The 16082-nt window shown below is 31.7% G+C and overlaps 2 protein-coding genes across 3 annotated transcripts; one reads left to right on the top strand and one right to left on the bottom strand.

Moving 5' to 3' along the window:
• Positions 1-6981: 6981 nt before the first annotated feature.
• On the top strand, positions 6982-9680 carry LOC114168165 (serine/threonine-protein kinase PCRK1). The gene is made up of 3 exons (XM_028052901.1): positions 6982-7717; positions 8497-8619; positions 8845-9680. The coding sequence occupies exons 1-3, from the start codon at positions 7094-7096 to the stop codon at positions 9415-9417; spliced, it is 1320 nt and encodes a 439-aa protein (XP_027908702.1). The 5' UTR covers positions 6982-7093; the 3' UTR covers positions 9418-9680.
• A 1465-nt stretch (positions 9681-11145) lies between these two features.
• Positions 11146-14238, bottom strand: LOC114169806 (probable serine/threonine-protein kinase PBL9). Of its 2 annotated transcripts, none has more exons than XM_028055120.1 (8): positions 14001-14238; positions 13733-13801; positions 13128-13453; positions 12962-12997; positions 12579-12714; positions 12358-12500; positions 12144-12267; positions 11146-11798 (listed from the first exon to the last, which is right to left on the bottom strand). In XM_028055120.1, exons 1-8 carry the CDS (start codon positions 14221-14223, stop codon positions 11362-11364), a joined length of 1494 nt encoding a protein of 497 aa, XP_027910921.1. In that variant the 5' UTR covers positions 14224-14238; the 3' UTR covers positions 11146-11361. The 2 variants fall into 2 exon arrangements, with proteins under 2 accessions (XP_027910921.1, XP_027910922.1); XM_028055121.1 differs by having other exon boundaries at positions 13937-14233.
• Positions 14239-16082: the final 1844 nt, after the last annotated feature.

Below are 16082 nucleotides of genomic sequence, written 5' to 3'. Positions count from 1 at the left end.
TCCAAGATAGACAAATGTATAATTCCTCGTTACCAATGGTGGATTATAATGGAGGTTGAGGGAGGCTTTGCCAATTTTGTTAAAGATATGTGGTTGTTGGTTACTCAAACACATAAAAGACCTTAGATTTTATAACTCTCCTATCTTGATAGTCAAATAAGCCACAAATGTAAATTTTAACAAGTTTTCTTAGTCTCATGGTGTGTGTGTGTGTGTGTGTGTGACCCGTAACATCTAAGGACATCACATATTTGCTATTGCCTCAAACTTTTGTGGCCTAAGCGACCATAGTTCCTCTTAGGGATGAATACGCAAAGCAAATCGTGTATTGGCCTGCCCGCATTCCCACTAGAAAAAAAGTGTGGGACAGACTGAGTTTTTGAGCCTTTTAGCCCACTTTGGCATGTCCTACATAACCTACAACTCATGCAGACCAACGATGGAGCATGGACCATAGTTCCTCTTAGGACTGACAACATAGAGCGGACCGTGTGGACTGGCCAGCCTGCATTCTTGCAAGAAAAAGGCATGGGGTAAACTGAGTTTTTGAGCCTATTGACCCACTTTGACCCACCATGCATAACCTACAACCCACGAAGACCAATATGGAGCATCGCAGGCCGAATCACATAAATTTAAATTGTAAAAACAATTATAATTTTTGAACATTAAATGGAAAGACAAATACTCCATAATGAGGGTCATTTGTAATCATTATAGGCATATAAGTATAAGGGTTATTAATTAAACATTCAAATATATACGTGAATATAATCATTATGATTAATAATGCTCATAATCTCAATAACAAAAAATCTTAATAGCAAGAACTGGAAAAATCAAGATTCAAAAAGTATGATTATTATTTTATTTTGAGCAAATATTTAATTGGTTATGTTTAATTTTTTTCTTCTTCTTTTGGATGCAATGCATTATTCTTTTTAATTCAAAATAATAAAATTAAAAAATAAGTAATTTTTATGTGGGTTGGTCTATAGACTCGTGGACTAGGTATTATGCAGGACGGATCAGAAAAATTAGTCCATATTTATATGCAGGGTGAGTTAGTTCAATCTATTTTTTACATACCAAATGCATACCAATTCGAAACAGATAGGCTTGCATTTTTTTTTTTACGTCTTACAGATCATCTATAATCTTCTAAAGTAATTTTGTTGTTTGTTCACTTCAAAACTTATAAAAAAACACAATAACGTTAAGTCACCAAAATGAAAATGATCTTGAATGAATACATGATGTTAACTTTTTAAAGTTCAATGTTTCTATAAAATAATTTCAGGTTTTTCATAATTTTTTTAAGATTTAATTAAGTTTTTAGAAACAAAATTTAAGTATTTTTAGTGAAATATATAATTTAATTTGTAAAAGTAATAGAATTTTCTATGAAAGGAAGGGAGAGAATGGGTGAGATGATTGGTAGCGTAAGTGGTTGAATAGATGATGCACATGGGTGGGGTTCATTCTTAAATGCTATCCAACACACTCCAACGTGCTTCGAACCACTTTGGCTACCTAACTATTTACTCTCTCTATAAGTTAAAACATAGAACAAATTATTAGATTACATGTCTTTAATTTCACTATTAATTAAGGTCATTCCTCTTTTATCGGTGTTTTGTAGTCGCAATATCTTTTAATCCTTTATCTTCTATTACAATTGTTGGGGGCGGGAGAATTAATTCAGATAAATTTATTCTTTTCTTAACTTCTCATATAGGTTTTAAAAAACTAGTTATAATAATTTTAAAACGGCTTCTTTATTTATTTATTTTTCAAAAAATACTTTCAAATAAAAGAAAAATTAATAGAATGGGTTTTAAGGCTTAATTACCCTTTATTTATCTGGACCAGAGACTTCAAATTAGGTAAGCGTCCGACATGTCTTAACGATGGACACCACAACATACATACGTTCAATGACTCAATTTCAAACTAAATTTGGACATTTGAAATTTGAAAGTGTACTAATAGATGTCAAAGGATGTCAGCTATGGTATAGCTTCGACATCAAAGGTTGTCTTATTTTATGTTTTGTTTGTATTTATAGTTTACTCAAACCCTAAAAAGCAAAAAATATTCTAGCACAACTCAGCAAATTTACTAGCACATATTGTATATCAAAACTAAAGATTTTAACATAAAATATAACTATTAACATTAAATGAAGCAAAACTCATATTATCTTATCCTCGCCTAGGTCGTCGTAGCCGTTGGTTAGCTTGAGAAGAAAAGTACAAAAGAGAAAGAATAGTGGAAGAAAAATGGTCTCGCGTTGTGTTATAAAACACATTTGACATCGAATAGAATGGATCAACATTAATTTTTGAAATGACGTCGATGTACAGGAAAATTAACATCCCTTAGGGTGTGTTCTTTTGTGGGTGATGATTTGAGGGAGAGGGAAATGATTGATTTGGGTTGATTAGAATGTGATATTTATGTTGTTCTTTTTTATGGATTTGAGAGTGATAGTAGAATGAATTTGAGAGTAATTTTTGTGAAAGTTTGTGAAGAATTTGACTAATGTGACTAAAAAAAAATTTAATAGATGAAAATGTAGAATGACCTAATTGTCCTTGGTGTTAAAAGGTATAATAAAATGATATTTAGATGAGTTGTAAATATTTTTTATTTTTTTATGATAAATAAAATTATTAATTGAAATAAATAGAAATTATAATATAGTTGATATAAAAAATTTAATATTTTGATGCATGAAGTTGGAATTTTGGAATAGGATAGGTTGTTTTTTATAATAGAAAGTGGAACATGTTCCAAAATAACCAGAACTGGTTCCATTCTACACTTCCAAAATATTAGATCTGGTTCCAAAAGTCCTTGGAGCAAATTCTGTTTTTGCCTTCATGCACCATTGACGCTGCAACTTCATTTTCTTTCATGTTCTTTGCATCACACACCCCCATTTTTCATGTTCTATCCATGTTGGTTGCACTATATTGCCACCATCATGATGTTTTTTTCATCGATAGTTCAATAAAATCTCATCATTCACCCGCAAATCATGATGTTTTTTAATTTCATGAAATTCAAGTTTGAAGAAGGATAATGTGACGTCGTTTCCCAAATATAATATAATCTCATTGATATATATATATATATATAAATTTTGTTGCGATTCCATTTTTCTTCGGTAATTATATTTTAAATTATTTAATTTATTTGTATCTTCTTCTCTATTTTAAATTATTTTAAATAGAGGGATTACTTTAAGAAGGTGCGATCTTCATGTTCACCGATTTGAATCGTGGTAAAATTTTGATTTGAAATTGTAAATTTATGGGTGTAAGGTACGGAATATGGAATCCGGTTCGAATCCCTGGATCTAGGCATCGTAACCCAATTATGTAATCTAGGGTGTAGTTAACTGGAATATGGTTTTTACACTCTAGTCAAGGTCAAAGACTAATTTAAACATTTTAAAAAATTTGGGGGGTGCAATAAGAAAACAATGGGATGCAGGAAGAAGCTCCCTCTATTTTAATCTGTTCCCAATAGGAGTTAGATTTTGGGCCTTAAAAAATGCCCGGATAATGCAACCCAACATTCCTTGAAAACAATTCACATAACCTAAGATCTATCGAATACTGTGAAAATCAATTATCCATCGTCACAACCTATACTCCAACGCATCAAAATTTCAAATTTCATAAGAAAATCTCATAATAAACAACATGAATTTATTTTATTGAATATCAACGTCTCTTATTCTATCATGTTATTTGTTATTGTGATGTAATGAGATAAGCCACGTGTCTCAACATACATAAAATGTATTTAAAATCTCACTTAACTATGAATAAAATTAATTTATGTTATATAAGTAAATAAATCTTTATCTAATAAATTAACTTTTGTAAAAATAAAACAAAATTTATTATATAAAATATTAAAAAATTAACTTTACGATCGCATCCACTTCTATAAATTGATCTTCTCCACTTATGTGAAACTTTTAACTAAAAAAGTGGATTTTACTTGAAAGAAAACAACATAACATTGCATGCGTAGTTATCAGTTACAATCACTGTGTAGTGATGATGATTAAGCAGAAGTAAAGTTGAAGTTTAAGTCATGTCCATAATTATATTGGGGTCATTGCTAATCACAACCCTTAATTACCTTCGTTCTTGATATAATCACCTTCTGTCCCTGCACCATGAAACCACAGTATCATTAACTCTCACATAACAAATGCTAGATTGTGCAACTGTGCTTCACAAAAAAGAATAATAATTAGTCAGATAATACTTAATTTTACTCTATCATTTTGGTATTTTTTTAAAAATGATATTAATTGAATTTCAATTTTTTAAAAAATATTTTAAATTCTTTCAAAAAATAAAAATTAACATAATTAAATATTTAAAATAATTTACAAAATTAAATATTTATATTTATATTAAAATTTAGTGATGAAAATTACAAATAAAATTAAATATATTAATAACTTTTATTTGAACTGAGATATTTTTTCAAAAATTAAAATTTAACTGATATCTTATTAAAAAAAGTTATAAAATCATTACATCTAAATAAAAATGCGTACCTCCGACAAGTTAAAAAAAATGTTGATCAGAACACCGTATTAGACTTCCATTTGCTCCCTCCCATGACGGCTTATACTTTTTATATTACTTTGACACCATGGGAGTCTTGCTCTTTTCTATTTTCCTTTTGAAGAGTCAATACATTAATTCTATTTCTACTTTTATTTTGGAAAAAAAAAATACTTGTTTGATAACGTGAGTTTTATTTTCTTTACTTTTAAAACAACTTACTTTGCAGGTTATTTTTTTAATAATAAAACATTGAAAATAGTAAAAGCGGTAGCAGTGATTTTTGGTATTTGAAGAAATAATTATTTAATGACGCGATTTGAAGGACTTAACAGATAAGTGAAGACTGCGTCAAGAAAAAGCAAATTTTCTCAGCACACTTTAGTTTCAGCTACTCCATGAAATGGGCCCCACCGCAAGGGTGTCCGGTGAATGCGATGATAAATTCTGATCCAACGGCTGCCGAGGCGCCCACCATTGACAGCAGCCACAGCGATCAACGGTCACCACAAAATTCAGACTATTGTGTTCCATGTTCCCGAAACATGACTACCATGGGAGAAAAAAAAAGATTTTATAGGATATATAAATTTTAAAATAATTATAATAAAATAGCAATACGTTTTTATTTATGAGTAAATAAGTATCTAAAATTACTTCACGTTGTTAAAGCTCATATAAATACTCCATCCATTAAATTAAAAATTCTGAGCACATACAATATTAATTCTCTTAGTTTAATAGGATTTATTCGAATTACCTACTAAAAAATGATGAATTTAAATATTAAAACAACATGTTTACAATGTTATAATTTAAAATCGACTATGTATTAAAGTAATGTTAAAGACTTGGATTCTTACTCCACAAGGAATCAAAGAAAACAAAACAAAAAAAATGACACTTTCTCTTATAATATATACTTTCCCTTTCGCTATAGTTTCATTTTCTTTCTCTTTCTATACCACAAACCTAATAATCTCTTTCCACTTTGGAAATAACTTTTAGTGTTTTCCGTCATTTTTCTCGCATGTATAATATTTCAGTGCACATTTATTATTATCTAATTTACCTCTCTTATAATCAGGTGAGAATAAAATAGATTACAAGTAGCATATAAAAAAGTATTATTAGCGTAATTGGGTCCTATATAATTTATTCCATCACTCATAAATGGTAAAATAATAAAACAGAATTTGTTTACCTAAAACGCATCGTTTTCTTTTAAAAAACATATTACTTCACATTTTCCGCAATGTTATATGTACAAAGTTTTTATTATTTTTCAATATAACTATTTATTACTTTGAATAAACTAATTTGACTTCAAGGAAGAATTTGACTCATCGAAAATATGTTAAGGTCACAAGTTCAGCCAGGTTAAAGAAAAAACATTTTTATTAGTTTTGTTAGTTACATTACTTTGCACAAATAGTCGTTTTGAAGTTTTCTTTTTACCAAAACCAAGACAATCATTTAATTGTTTTTTGTTTTCAAACAATTTTAAAAATCACAAATAAAACAGATAATTAAGAAGTAAGTGAGAGTATTTTATTTATAAAATTTTGTATACTTTCTTTAGAAAAGTATTCCTTTTGAGTTATATTATTTTCATGTGTTAAATATCTTTTTCTCTCTCCAGTTTTAATAAAATTTAAAATTAGTCTTTTTTTTAAATTTTGACCAATTTAATTCTTCATATGTAGAAATGTTTGAATTTAATTTTTTAAGGTAAATTTTGTTAATTCATCTAAGGTTTCACGCCTATCTCATAATAGTATTTAAATTGTTTACCCCGTTTGACATATTTTTTCTTTAATGTTAACTCAAATATTATTGTAAAACGCATTTGAAACATCAAATAAACTTAACAAAATTTGATTAAAATGACTAAATTCACACAATTTTAAAGATAAAGTCTATATTGATCTACGATTCTGAAAAAGAACTAATCTCAATTTTCAGTTAAATTTAGGGAAAAAAATATATTTAATTATATTTTCATTGATAAAGCATGAGATCTTTAAATAATCTTAATACAATTTTAGTTGGACTATAATTACATTTCACTCGGTTATAATATATTTTTGGCATTTATTATTTCAACATAATGAAAAGTTTCAGTTTCCTCTTTTAAAACGCTTTGGTTACACTTGAATTGAATATTTTGTCAGGTTTTTTTAAACTGATCCATTAAACATGACAATGTAATAAATAAATATATTTAATGTGACATTTGTTGTCACGGCTTTTTACATGATGCAATTAGCATAATAAATTAAGTAAAATTTAATGATAGAAATAATAAAAATTGAATCATAGAGAGAGAGAAAAAAAAACATTTTATTTTATCCCTTATTATTAGTACTATTATTATAATTATTCGTTTTCTTCGTCTTTCTCTTCTTCATTCTGAGTCTGAAAACAATGAAACGTTGAAACAGAAGAGTGTGCGAAATTGGAATGTTTTTGGGTTTGTTCATTGGTTTCCGCAAATGAAGTGCTTCTACTTCTCCAACGCAGAGGACGAAGATTGCGTGGCAGCGGCACCGAGTTCGCGCGGTTCCACCTCGCGTGTGTCATGGGCGCGTTCGCTCAGTCTCATGGACACGCGCAGCCGTTCCAACTTCGACTCCGACTCCACGGAATTCTCCGACACGGTGGATTTCCATCACTTCCTGGTGCAGCGCCGCGCCAACGACCTCCGCCTCTTCCCATTCTCAGCGCTGAAGTGCGCCACGCGCGGGTTCAGCCGCGCCCTCCTAGTTGGCGAGGGGGGGTTTGGGTCCGTGTACCGCGGCGTGGTGGAGGAAAAGGAGGTGGCGATCAAGCAGCTGAACCGCAACGGGCAGCAGGGGCACAAGGAGTGGATCAACGAGGTGAATTTGTTGGGAGTGGTGAAGCATCCCAATCTGGTGCGGTTGGTAGGGTACTGTGCTGAGGACGATGAAAGAGGGATTCAGAGGCTTCTGGTTTACGAGTTTATGCCGAATAAGAGCTTGGAGGAGCATCTCTTGGCGCGAGTCCCTTCCACGGTTCTGCCTTGGGGGACCAGGTTGAGAATTGCGCAAGATGCGGCTCGCGGTTTGGCTTATCTTCATGAAGAAATGGATTTTCAGGTACTCTGTGTGTGATGGATTGTGACTTTACCTTGTCGTGTCGTCATTTATGTGATTTTCTTTCAAAACGAACATGTGGGTCTTTCTGGTTAAATTGAAAAGAAATGGGTACTTTTTGTTGGACTGTGTTTATTTATTTTACGAATTCATTAGTGATATATATGTTGTGGATGGATGGATATCTTTTATGGAAAACGATACTTGGTAGAGAATTTTTGTCATGGATTGCTGAAGTGAATGCTTGTTGCTTCATAACAATGGGTTTAGTTTTGGTGTGGAATCAAGTTTAAGAGATGAGGATTATTTGGATTGAAAGTAGAGGAGAATGTAACATGAGGAATTTAGGATTATTTGGTGGGCACATTTGTATATGGGTGTACCAAATCTACAACCGCATTGAGCAGGAAATCGTTGATCTGGATTCATGCAATTAAGGACATTTTAAGTGCTCTGAAATTTTTGTTAGTAAAGCAAATGTTGAGAATTGATTTTCTTTTTTTCTTTTGTTTAGGATTTAGAGTGAAGTAGAATATAAAAGAATTGTGAAGATTGAAGAATTCTGTGACTTAAGACATCCCTCTTTGGCTTTTTTTTAGGATTAATAGTGGTTTACAAGCCCCATCAGATTTTGGCTCGACTTTTTTTTTATTTTATTTTATATTTGTGGATGGTTTCTAGTGTGGATAGAGATATCTTTTACAGCATTTCACATCTGCCAAAAACCATAGAGAATTTTTGTTGAAACACACTATTGATGATTGCCACTATTACTGGTGCAGCTAATATTTCGGGATTTTAAGACGTCCAACATCTTGCTGGATGAAAACTTCAATGCAAAGCTTTCTGATTTTGGACTGGCTAGGCAAGGACCTTCAGAGGGGTCCGGCTATGTATCAACAGCAGTAAGAATTTGTCTGTACTCTGGGGAAAATTCATTATATTCTACAACTATACATAACATTGTTTGGAAATTAAAAGATTTGCAAATTAAACCATATTTTACCATTTTTCAATGTGAACAAGTCCAATTTACGAAAAGCCACACTGATGATCTGAAGTCTGAATCTTTGTTTTTGATCCTGATATTTTGCTGCTATGCTAAGTAAATGACTTGTTTATTTGCAAAGGTTGTTGGCACCATAGGTTATGCTGCACCAGAGTATGTTCAGACTGGTAAGCTAACTGCTAAGAGTGATGTGTGGAGCTTTGGTGTAGTTCTTTACGAGCTTATCACTGGGAGGAGAGCTGTAGAGAGAAACCTACCTAAAAATGAACAGAAGCTTTTAGAGTGGGTTAGATCTTATGTTTCTGATCCTAGGAAGTTCCATCATATTGTAGACCCTCGACTTAAGGGACAATACTGCATCAAATCAGCCCATAAACTTGCAATCCTGGCAAACAAATGCCTCACAAAACAGCCGAAGTCTCGCCCCAAAATGAGTGAGGTGGTTGAGTCTCTTGGAATCATTATCATTGAGACTGATACTCGGTATGAAGGCTTCCCCCAAGCTGCTGTAGCCGCCGGAGAAGAAAAAGAAGAGAAGGTATCTGTAGAAGAAACTGAACCTGAACCAGCTAAACAAGGGAACAATTACCTGAAGAAGGTTTTTGAATTCAAAGACATGGTCAGCTTAAGAAACAAGTCTATTGGAAGGTTGGATTGGAAAAGTTGGGCGCCTGGGCTAGTAAGAAGCTGGTGATTAAGTGATCTTACAGTCAGTCACCTGCTAATAGCAAATTCGCAATGTTTGTTGATCACATAGTTTTCAGTCAGTGAAATCGACATTGTCAGGCACACAGTTAACTTGCTGGTATATACCCAATTTTGTATCAATTAATAATGTTATGTACAGGTTAATTTTGAGGAAAGCTATGATTTATTGATGATTTTGCCTTCTCAAACTAACAACGAATTTAGTCATGCAAATTTGGGCAATAACTGGAATTAAATGTTTCATCTGTACTTCTTTGAGCCTTGCTTGCATTTATCATTTTTTCTTTTTGAAATAAATTACTGTAAATATTTTATTAATAAAACAAGGTGCTACCATTTACTGCAACAGCACAGCGCACTGGTTTCACTTCTGTATGTTTGATTTAATGTAAATATATAATTAGGTTTCTTTTGGGCTTTTGTGGATGATGAAATATTTGTTTTATATAAATGCATATATATATATATATATATATATATATATATATATATATATATATATATTCTCTCTTTTTATTTGACGTTAAATATATAGTGTTCAAATTATATTATTTTCATCATTTATATAAGATTATTTGTAATAAATATTTTTTATCTCTTATTTATTTATATATTTGATGTTGTATATATAACTTCTCTCCTTTTGATTGGGGTATAATAACTAAACAAATGTATTTTTTTTCTTGTTTTAGAACATACAATGAGATCTACATCTAATACTAGAAGTTTTAGAATAAGAGACAACTAGATTTTTTTTTTCAATAATGACAGATACACCGTTTTCTTCAGAAGTGACAGGGTAAAAGAAAATGTGGTTCTATAATTTTAGCTATTAATAAAATTTATTTGGTAAGTGACTTTTTTAGTTCCTTAAAGAAAATAAAGTTCCGTGTTTATTGGTTTTCAAATTTTCAAAATTGGAAGGAAATTCACACGCAAAATGGTTGAATAAAATAAATTTACATTTAATGAAAACTTCCAAATAGAAGTTGAGGGTGTTTTGTAATAAATTTACATTCAATTGATGGAGGAGTTGATTTATTAGGGTCTTTACAGCGAGTATCTTTAGGTCAACATTTGTCATAGTTTATAATTAGAAAAAAATTTGAGACTCAGAAGAACCTGAGAGAACGCAAAAAACATGTTCACATCAGTTTGCAGAAACCTATGTACTTACTAAACTTCAGTTCAGTTCATATCGATTTATTTGGTGTTTTATACTTATTTTAAAATTATATTTGAATTGTTTATTATTTGACATATTTTTATTTTAATGTTAAATCAAGTATTATTATAAAACACATTTTAAATGTTAAATAAATTTAATAAAATTTGATTAAAAAATTAATTACACGTATTTAAAAAGATGAAAAACTAAATTGGTCTAAAATTTTAAAATGAACTAATTCCAAAATTTATTGAAAATTAGTACAGTGAAGACATATTTAACCCATTTTTTCTTTATGGTTGTTCCAAGAAAAGTATATAATTGGATACAGACACACACAGTTGAATAAATGTTCCAGAGCGTGTCCAAATCTCGTTTAATTGATCGTGAATCTTGCGTGAAGTCGCTCTTCAATTTGTCACACGACAAACGGTCCTAGTGACTGCGATTTGAATGCAAACAATTTCCACTATTCCCACTTGTGTTGTGATAGTTTCAATAAAGCACAACTTGAAATCGAAAAGAACCCCACATTGCAATTCAGTGTAAGAACACAGAGAAGGAACAATAAGGAAAAAACAACAAAATTGATCTAACCAGAGTTACACAAGAAAGTATATGCAGGTGCAGATATTTTGACTAAGGTTATGTTACAGACAGAGCCTAGAATATGTACAAGCAATAATACTAAGATATGTAAAGCCTATAACATAAACATGTGTGCTATGAACGTGTTCAAGTTGATGTGGTAACATACAATTTTCAAGGACGTTTATTTGCAGTGTCATGTGAGAGAGGGGAAACTGAAGCTTTAACGCTTCTACCATTGGTTAAATCATCAGCACTTTTCCTACGACCACGTGAGGTATTCACAGAACGATTATGATGCACATGAGGAACCTGCAGCTGCTCCAAATCTGTGACAACTTCGTGCATGTTTGGTCTCAACTTGGATTCTGTTGCAAGGCATTGCAGACAGAGAGTAGCAACCTTAAAAGCCTCATCTATGTCATATTGTCCTTCAAGACGGTTATCCAACACACGCAGAAGCTTTCTCTTGTTTGCCATGTATGGCTTTGCCCATTCCACCAAATTCTGCTGCCCTGATGGTCTGTTCTTGTCCACAGCCCTCCTACCAGATAACAGTTCTACCATAACTACTCCAAAACTGAACACATCACTCTTAGCACTCACATGACCTTCACATAATGTTGGAAAAGTCTAAGTGTGAGTCAAAAGTCTCACATTCGATAAAATAGACAAAGTTAAACACTATATAAAAATAAAGACCCATAACACCATTGTCTTAAGGTTTTGGTGTAAAACTGGTGTCAAATGTTGTGTAAGACTAATGTCATATAACCATATGCAACCACAATCTCTTAATGACTATAACCATAACCCATATATAACCAAAACATATGAAAAAATATATAACCCAACATGTATCGAAGTTTTAAATGAAGACGAAATTCAATTTTGCATCAAAGTTTAAAGACTAAAAACGAATTTAACTCATTTTTGTTTAACCGCACACACAATACCTGTGGCTAGATATTCTGGAGCTGCATATCCATAGGTTCCCATTACTCTAGTGGAGACACTACTTTTGTCAAGTGTAGGTGCTTCTTTTGAGAGCCCTAAATCAGCGAGCTTTGCATTGTAATGCTGAAACAAATGAGCAAGGGAATCTTCAGATATGATATCTAAATAATTTTGAAACCTAATAATAGCCATGGGTCTGTGAAGGGCACATACCGAATCCAACAACACATTTGAGGTCTTGAAATCTTTATATATGACTTTTGTTTCAGCACTGTGGAGAAATGCAAGCCCTTTGGCAGCACCAAGAGCAACTTTCAAACGCAGGCCCCAAGAAAGAGGTTGAAAATATGAACCTCCTGTTGCAACAATGTGGCTGATTTTAGGCACACTTCACAATGTCAACGATTTGAAAAGATGGGAGATGAAGAACTCACTCATGAACAAGTGATTCTCCAAGCTACCACGAGGCATAAATTCATAGACCAGAAGACGGTCTCTATCTTCAAAGCAATATCCAATTAATTTCACAAGATGAGGATGAGAAAGCTGTCCTAGACAGTTGACTTCATCCTAACACAATAAATTTAAACACTGTAAGCCAAACCCGTGTAAGGGTAGCACTTAATCCTCATTTTCCAAGTTTTCATAAATCAGAATCATAAACTCGTCATGCATGAAAAAAGTTGTAATTGAATGTCATTACAAACAACTTTTACACTGCATGATTGCATATATTATATACCAATCACTACAGTATGTAGAGTCATGTTGAAAACTTGAGTTTAGTTTAGAAGAGAAACATGGATAAGATAAGAACCTTGAGACTTGCTTCCTGAGTTATACTGCGCCTTGCCTACAAAGAAAAAACATTCTGAAACATGAATTCATAGTTAAGCATTTAACAGAGGCAGTGCTTGCTTCTTGTTTAGCAGAAGTGAACCAAATCAAAGTGTTTGAAGTTTAAAGAAATAGATTAAACTCACCAACCACTCTTCGTGACCTTGGAAGCTATCCTGGCTAAGTCTTTTGACAGCAACAACAATCCCCGTGCCAGGATTGGTTGCAGAGAGTGAGTTATCATCAATCCAACCCTTAAAAACTGAACCAAAACCACCCTCTCCTAAGACACTGTCCTTACGGAAATTTCTTGTGGCAGCTGTAAGTTCTGTCAAACTAAAGCTCTTCAGATTGGATGAATTCAACATCTCACCCTCACTCTCAAGACTCTGAGGCACCGAAACCTCTGAGACCTTACTAATTCTGCTACTGAGATCTTTGGCATCGGCACTCACATGCTTTGAGTTTAACCCTGAGATGATATACAAACTTCAACTTTCATAAACTACATGGCATATATCAAACATATATCACATTCAGCCGAAAAAACTGGACTTTAGTTAGACAAACCAAACTCATTGAACAAGAGCTATAGCAAGGAAGTTAAAAACATTCCCATGTAGTCTTCTAAGGTGAAGAACACCAAAACCAATCAACACAGAAGCACATGGATCTAAACTCGTTTCATAAGCATGTAGCTAGTAGGGTGCTAAAACAAAGGTGAAGAAAAAAAATCTGAATATATATATACCAGTTTTAGTTTTGGTGCTCAAACAAACTCCCATGATAGAAGGAACACTAATTCCTTGAGCCTTGTTGCCTGTAGATCACAACAAAGTGAGTTCATACACATCAGGTTCAGAAGAAACCATGATCATGAATTGTAAAGAAAGAGAAAAAGAAATATGTGGCATAAAAAAATGGAAAGAAGAATAAATCATAAGTTCAAGAAAACCTGTTTAGGAAGCAAAGCTGAATCAGGGGTTATAGGAAGAAGGAGAATAGAAGGAAGTACATACAGCTAGCCTCTACAGGGGATGCAGGAAGGGAGAAACACAAGTTTGCTGACATGTAGACCTTATTATTAGTGTTAACTTGTGTGTGGTCCCTAGAGAGAGAACAGAAAGACCATTCATAAGTTAAAGAGCAAGTTGACCAAAGTTTCAGATAAAAACTTGGAAGGATTAGAAAAGACAAAGAGATAAAGAAGTTGAAGTGACTAAAGAAGGTGGGTATGGCCATTCAAGTAGCATTGCATGGCCTGATGTAATGGAAGGAACTCTTTTGGTTCAGATTTTTTGAACTTACAGATAAACTTAACTTCAAAAATTAAGTGAAAGATGTTCAGATATTTTCCTACAGTTTAGTCATTGTTTATTCTTTTGTATTATCAGTCAATCACAGATGATTTTTTTTTTCAGAATATAGAAAATTATCAGTTTAACTTAATTTTATGAAGACCTTGACAGTACTTTCTTGTGGACAAAGTGTCACACCAGTGCATGAATCTGCCAGCAATGAAAAATCTGATTTATCAGCAAACAAAAAAATCTGTGCTAATTTATCAGCTTCTAGTTTAAACCATACTCACTTTATTAAATAAAGCAATGAAAAAAATACTACATAAACAACATGATGATTTCACAAAAATATGCTGCATAAAGAGTAGAATCTTGGTTAGTTGTTTCACTTTATGCAGAAACTACAGAAAAAGTTACTGTGAATGAGTTGGATTATTATTTTGTTAGGTTGGCATTTATTTATGATCTATGATAAGGTGATAGAAGGTTTCCTGGTTTGGCTTTTGTTGTGTTTGTGGGTGTGAATGATTTGAAGAGGGTAGGGTCTTACATCAAGTTGGAAGAAAGCTTGGTTGTTTTGTAGCATTGCATGTTGAGAAAAAATGGACCCCTTCAGCTTTTGCCACTTGCTGATTAATGTTAACCACACTTCACGCAAGTGATGCTCAACACGCTCGCTTCTCATTATCCATGTCCCATATCGGAATATCCTAATTTTATAATACCCTCGTGCCATTTCTAGATTTTCTGTGTTCCATAATTTAGATTAATTTAATAGTTAATTACACACACTTAAAATATTATTATAATTATGATTGTACTAATTCTTATAAATCCTAAGTAAATATTTAAATATTTATTCACAATCATGTTTTTTTTTTATTGTTTATGAATATTATAGATTACTTGTTTAATATTCAATTATTTTTTATGTTCTTTATTAGAAGTTTTTATTAATCTGAGAGTTAGACATCTTTTTATATAGATTTCTTTTCGATTTTTAATAACTACAAAATTCATTAGTGGAAAATTCATAAAATTCATGTATATGATGGAATCTCCTCTTTTCGCGTCTTTCAAAGACGTTCCTCATTTTTTCTATTAAAAAAATCGGTAATTCTGATTCAATTATTAGTTTGAATTATATTTTATTTTAGTTCGGTTCAATCTCAAATTTAATATTTGCATTTAAAACATCATAAAAATAATTTCATAATGTTAGAAATAGAGAGAACTGATAAGTATATTAAAATAACATTTTTTTAAATAAGTAAATAACATGTTTTTTTTATTTAAATGGAATAACCAGAACTTCGAATTGAAAAAAAAAATAGAGAAAAAATTTATGCTTAACTTTTAGTTTTCGTGTGTGTAAGTTAGTTGAAATGTCATTTTAGATAATTGATTTTGTTTGATATATAAAAAATTAGTTTTCACGTAAGAAAACGAGTTAGCATCAACATAGAAAAGAAAAAAAAACAGAGATTTTGGTGTGATGCTCTCAAACTAAGATTCGTTTATATTTATAATCTATGGAGGGACTCGAATTAGTACAAAATTGACAACAACAATTTAAAATAAAACGTGGATAATATTTTTTGGACGGCTTGGATGACTCATTAATTTTTTTTTTCTGATCTGATTTAGAATTCTCATAGGTTATATTTTATAAATTTATGATAAATTATAATATAGGACAACATAAACAATATATGTTAATATATAAATATATATCTATATTTATATAGAGAGAGACTATTAGTCATTTCATATGATATTATATTAATTAAAGAATTTAAA

The sequence above is a fragment of the Vigna unguiculata genome, chromosome 11, assembly GCF_004118075.2.
Source record: "Vigna unguiculata cultivar IT97K-499-35 chromosome 11, ASM411807v1, whole genome shotgun sequence".
Lineage (NCBI taxonomy): Eukaryota > Viridiplantae > Streptophyta > Magnoliopsida > Fabales > Fabaceae > Vigna > Vigna unguiculata.
The sequence above is the reverse complement of the archived record's forward strand: the minus strand, read 5'-3'. Positions and strand labels throughout refer to the sequence as shown.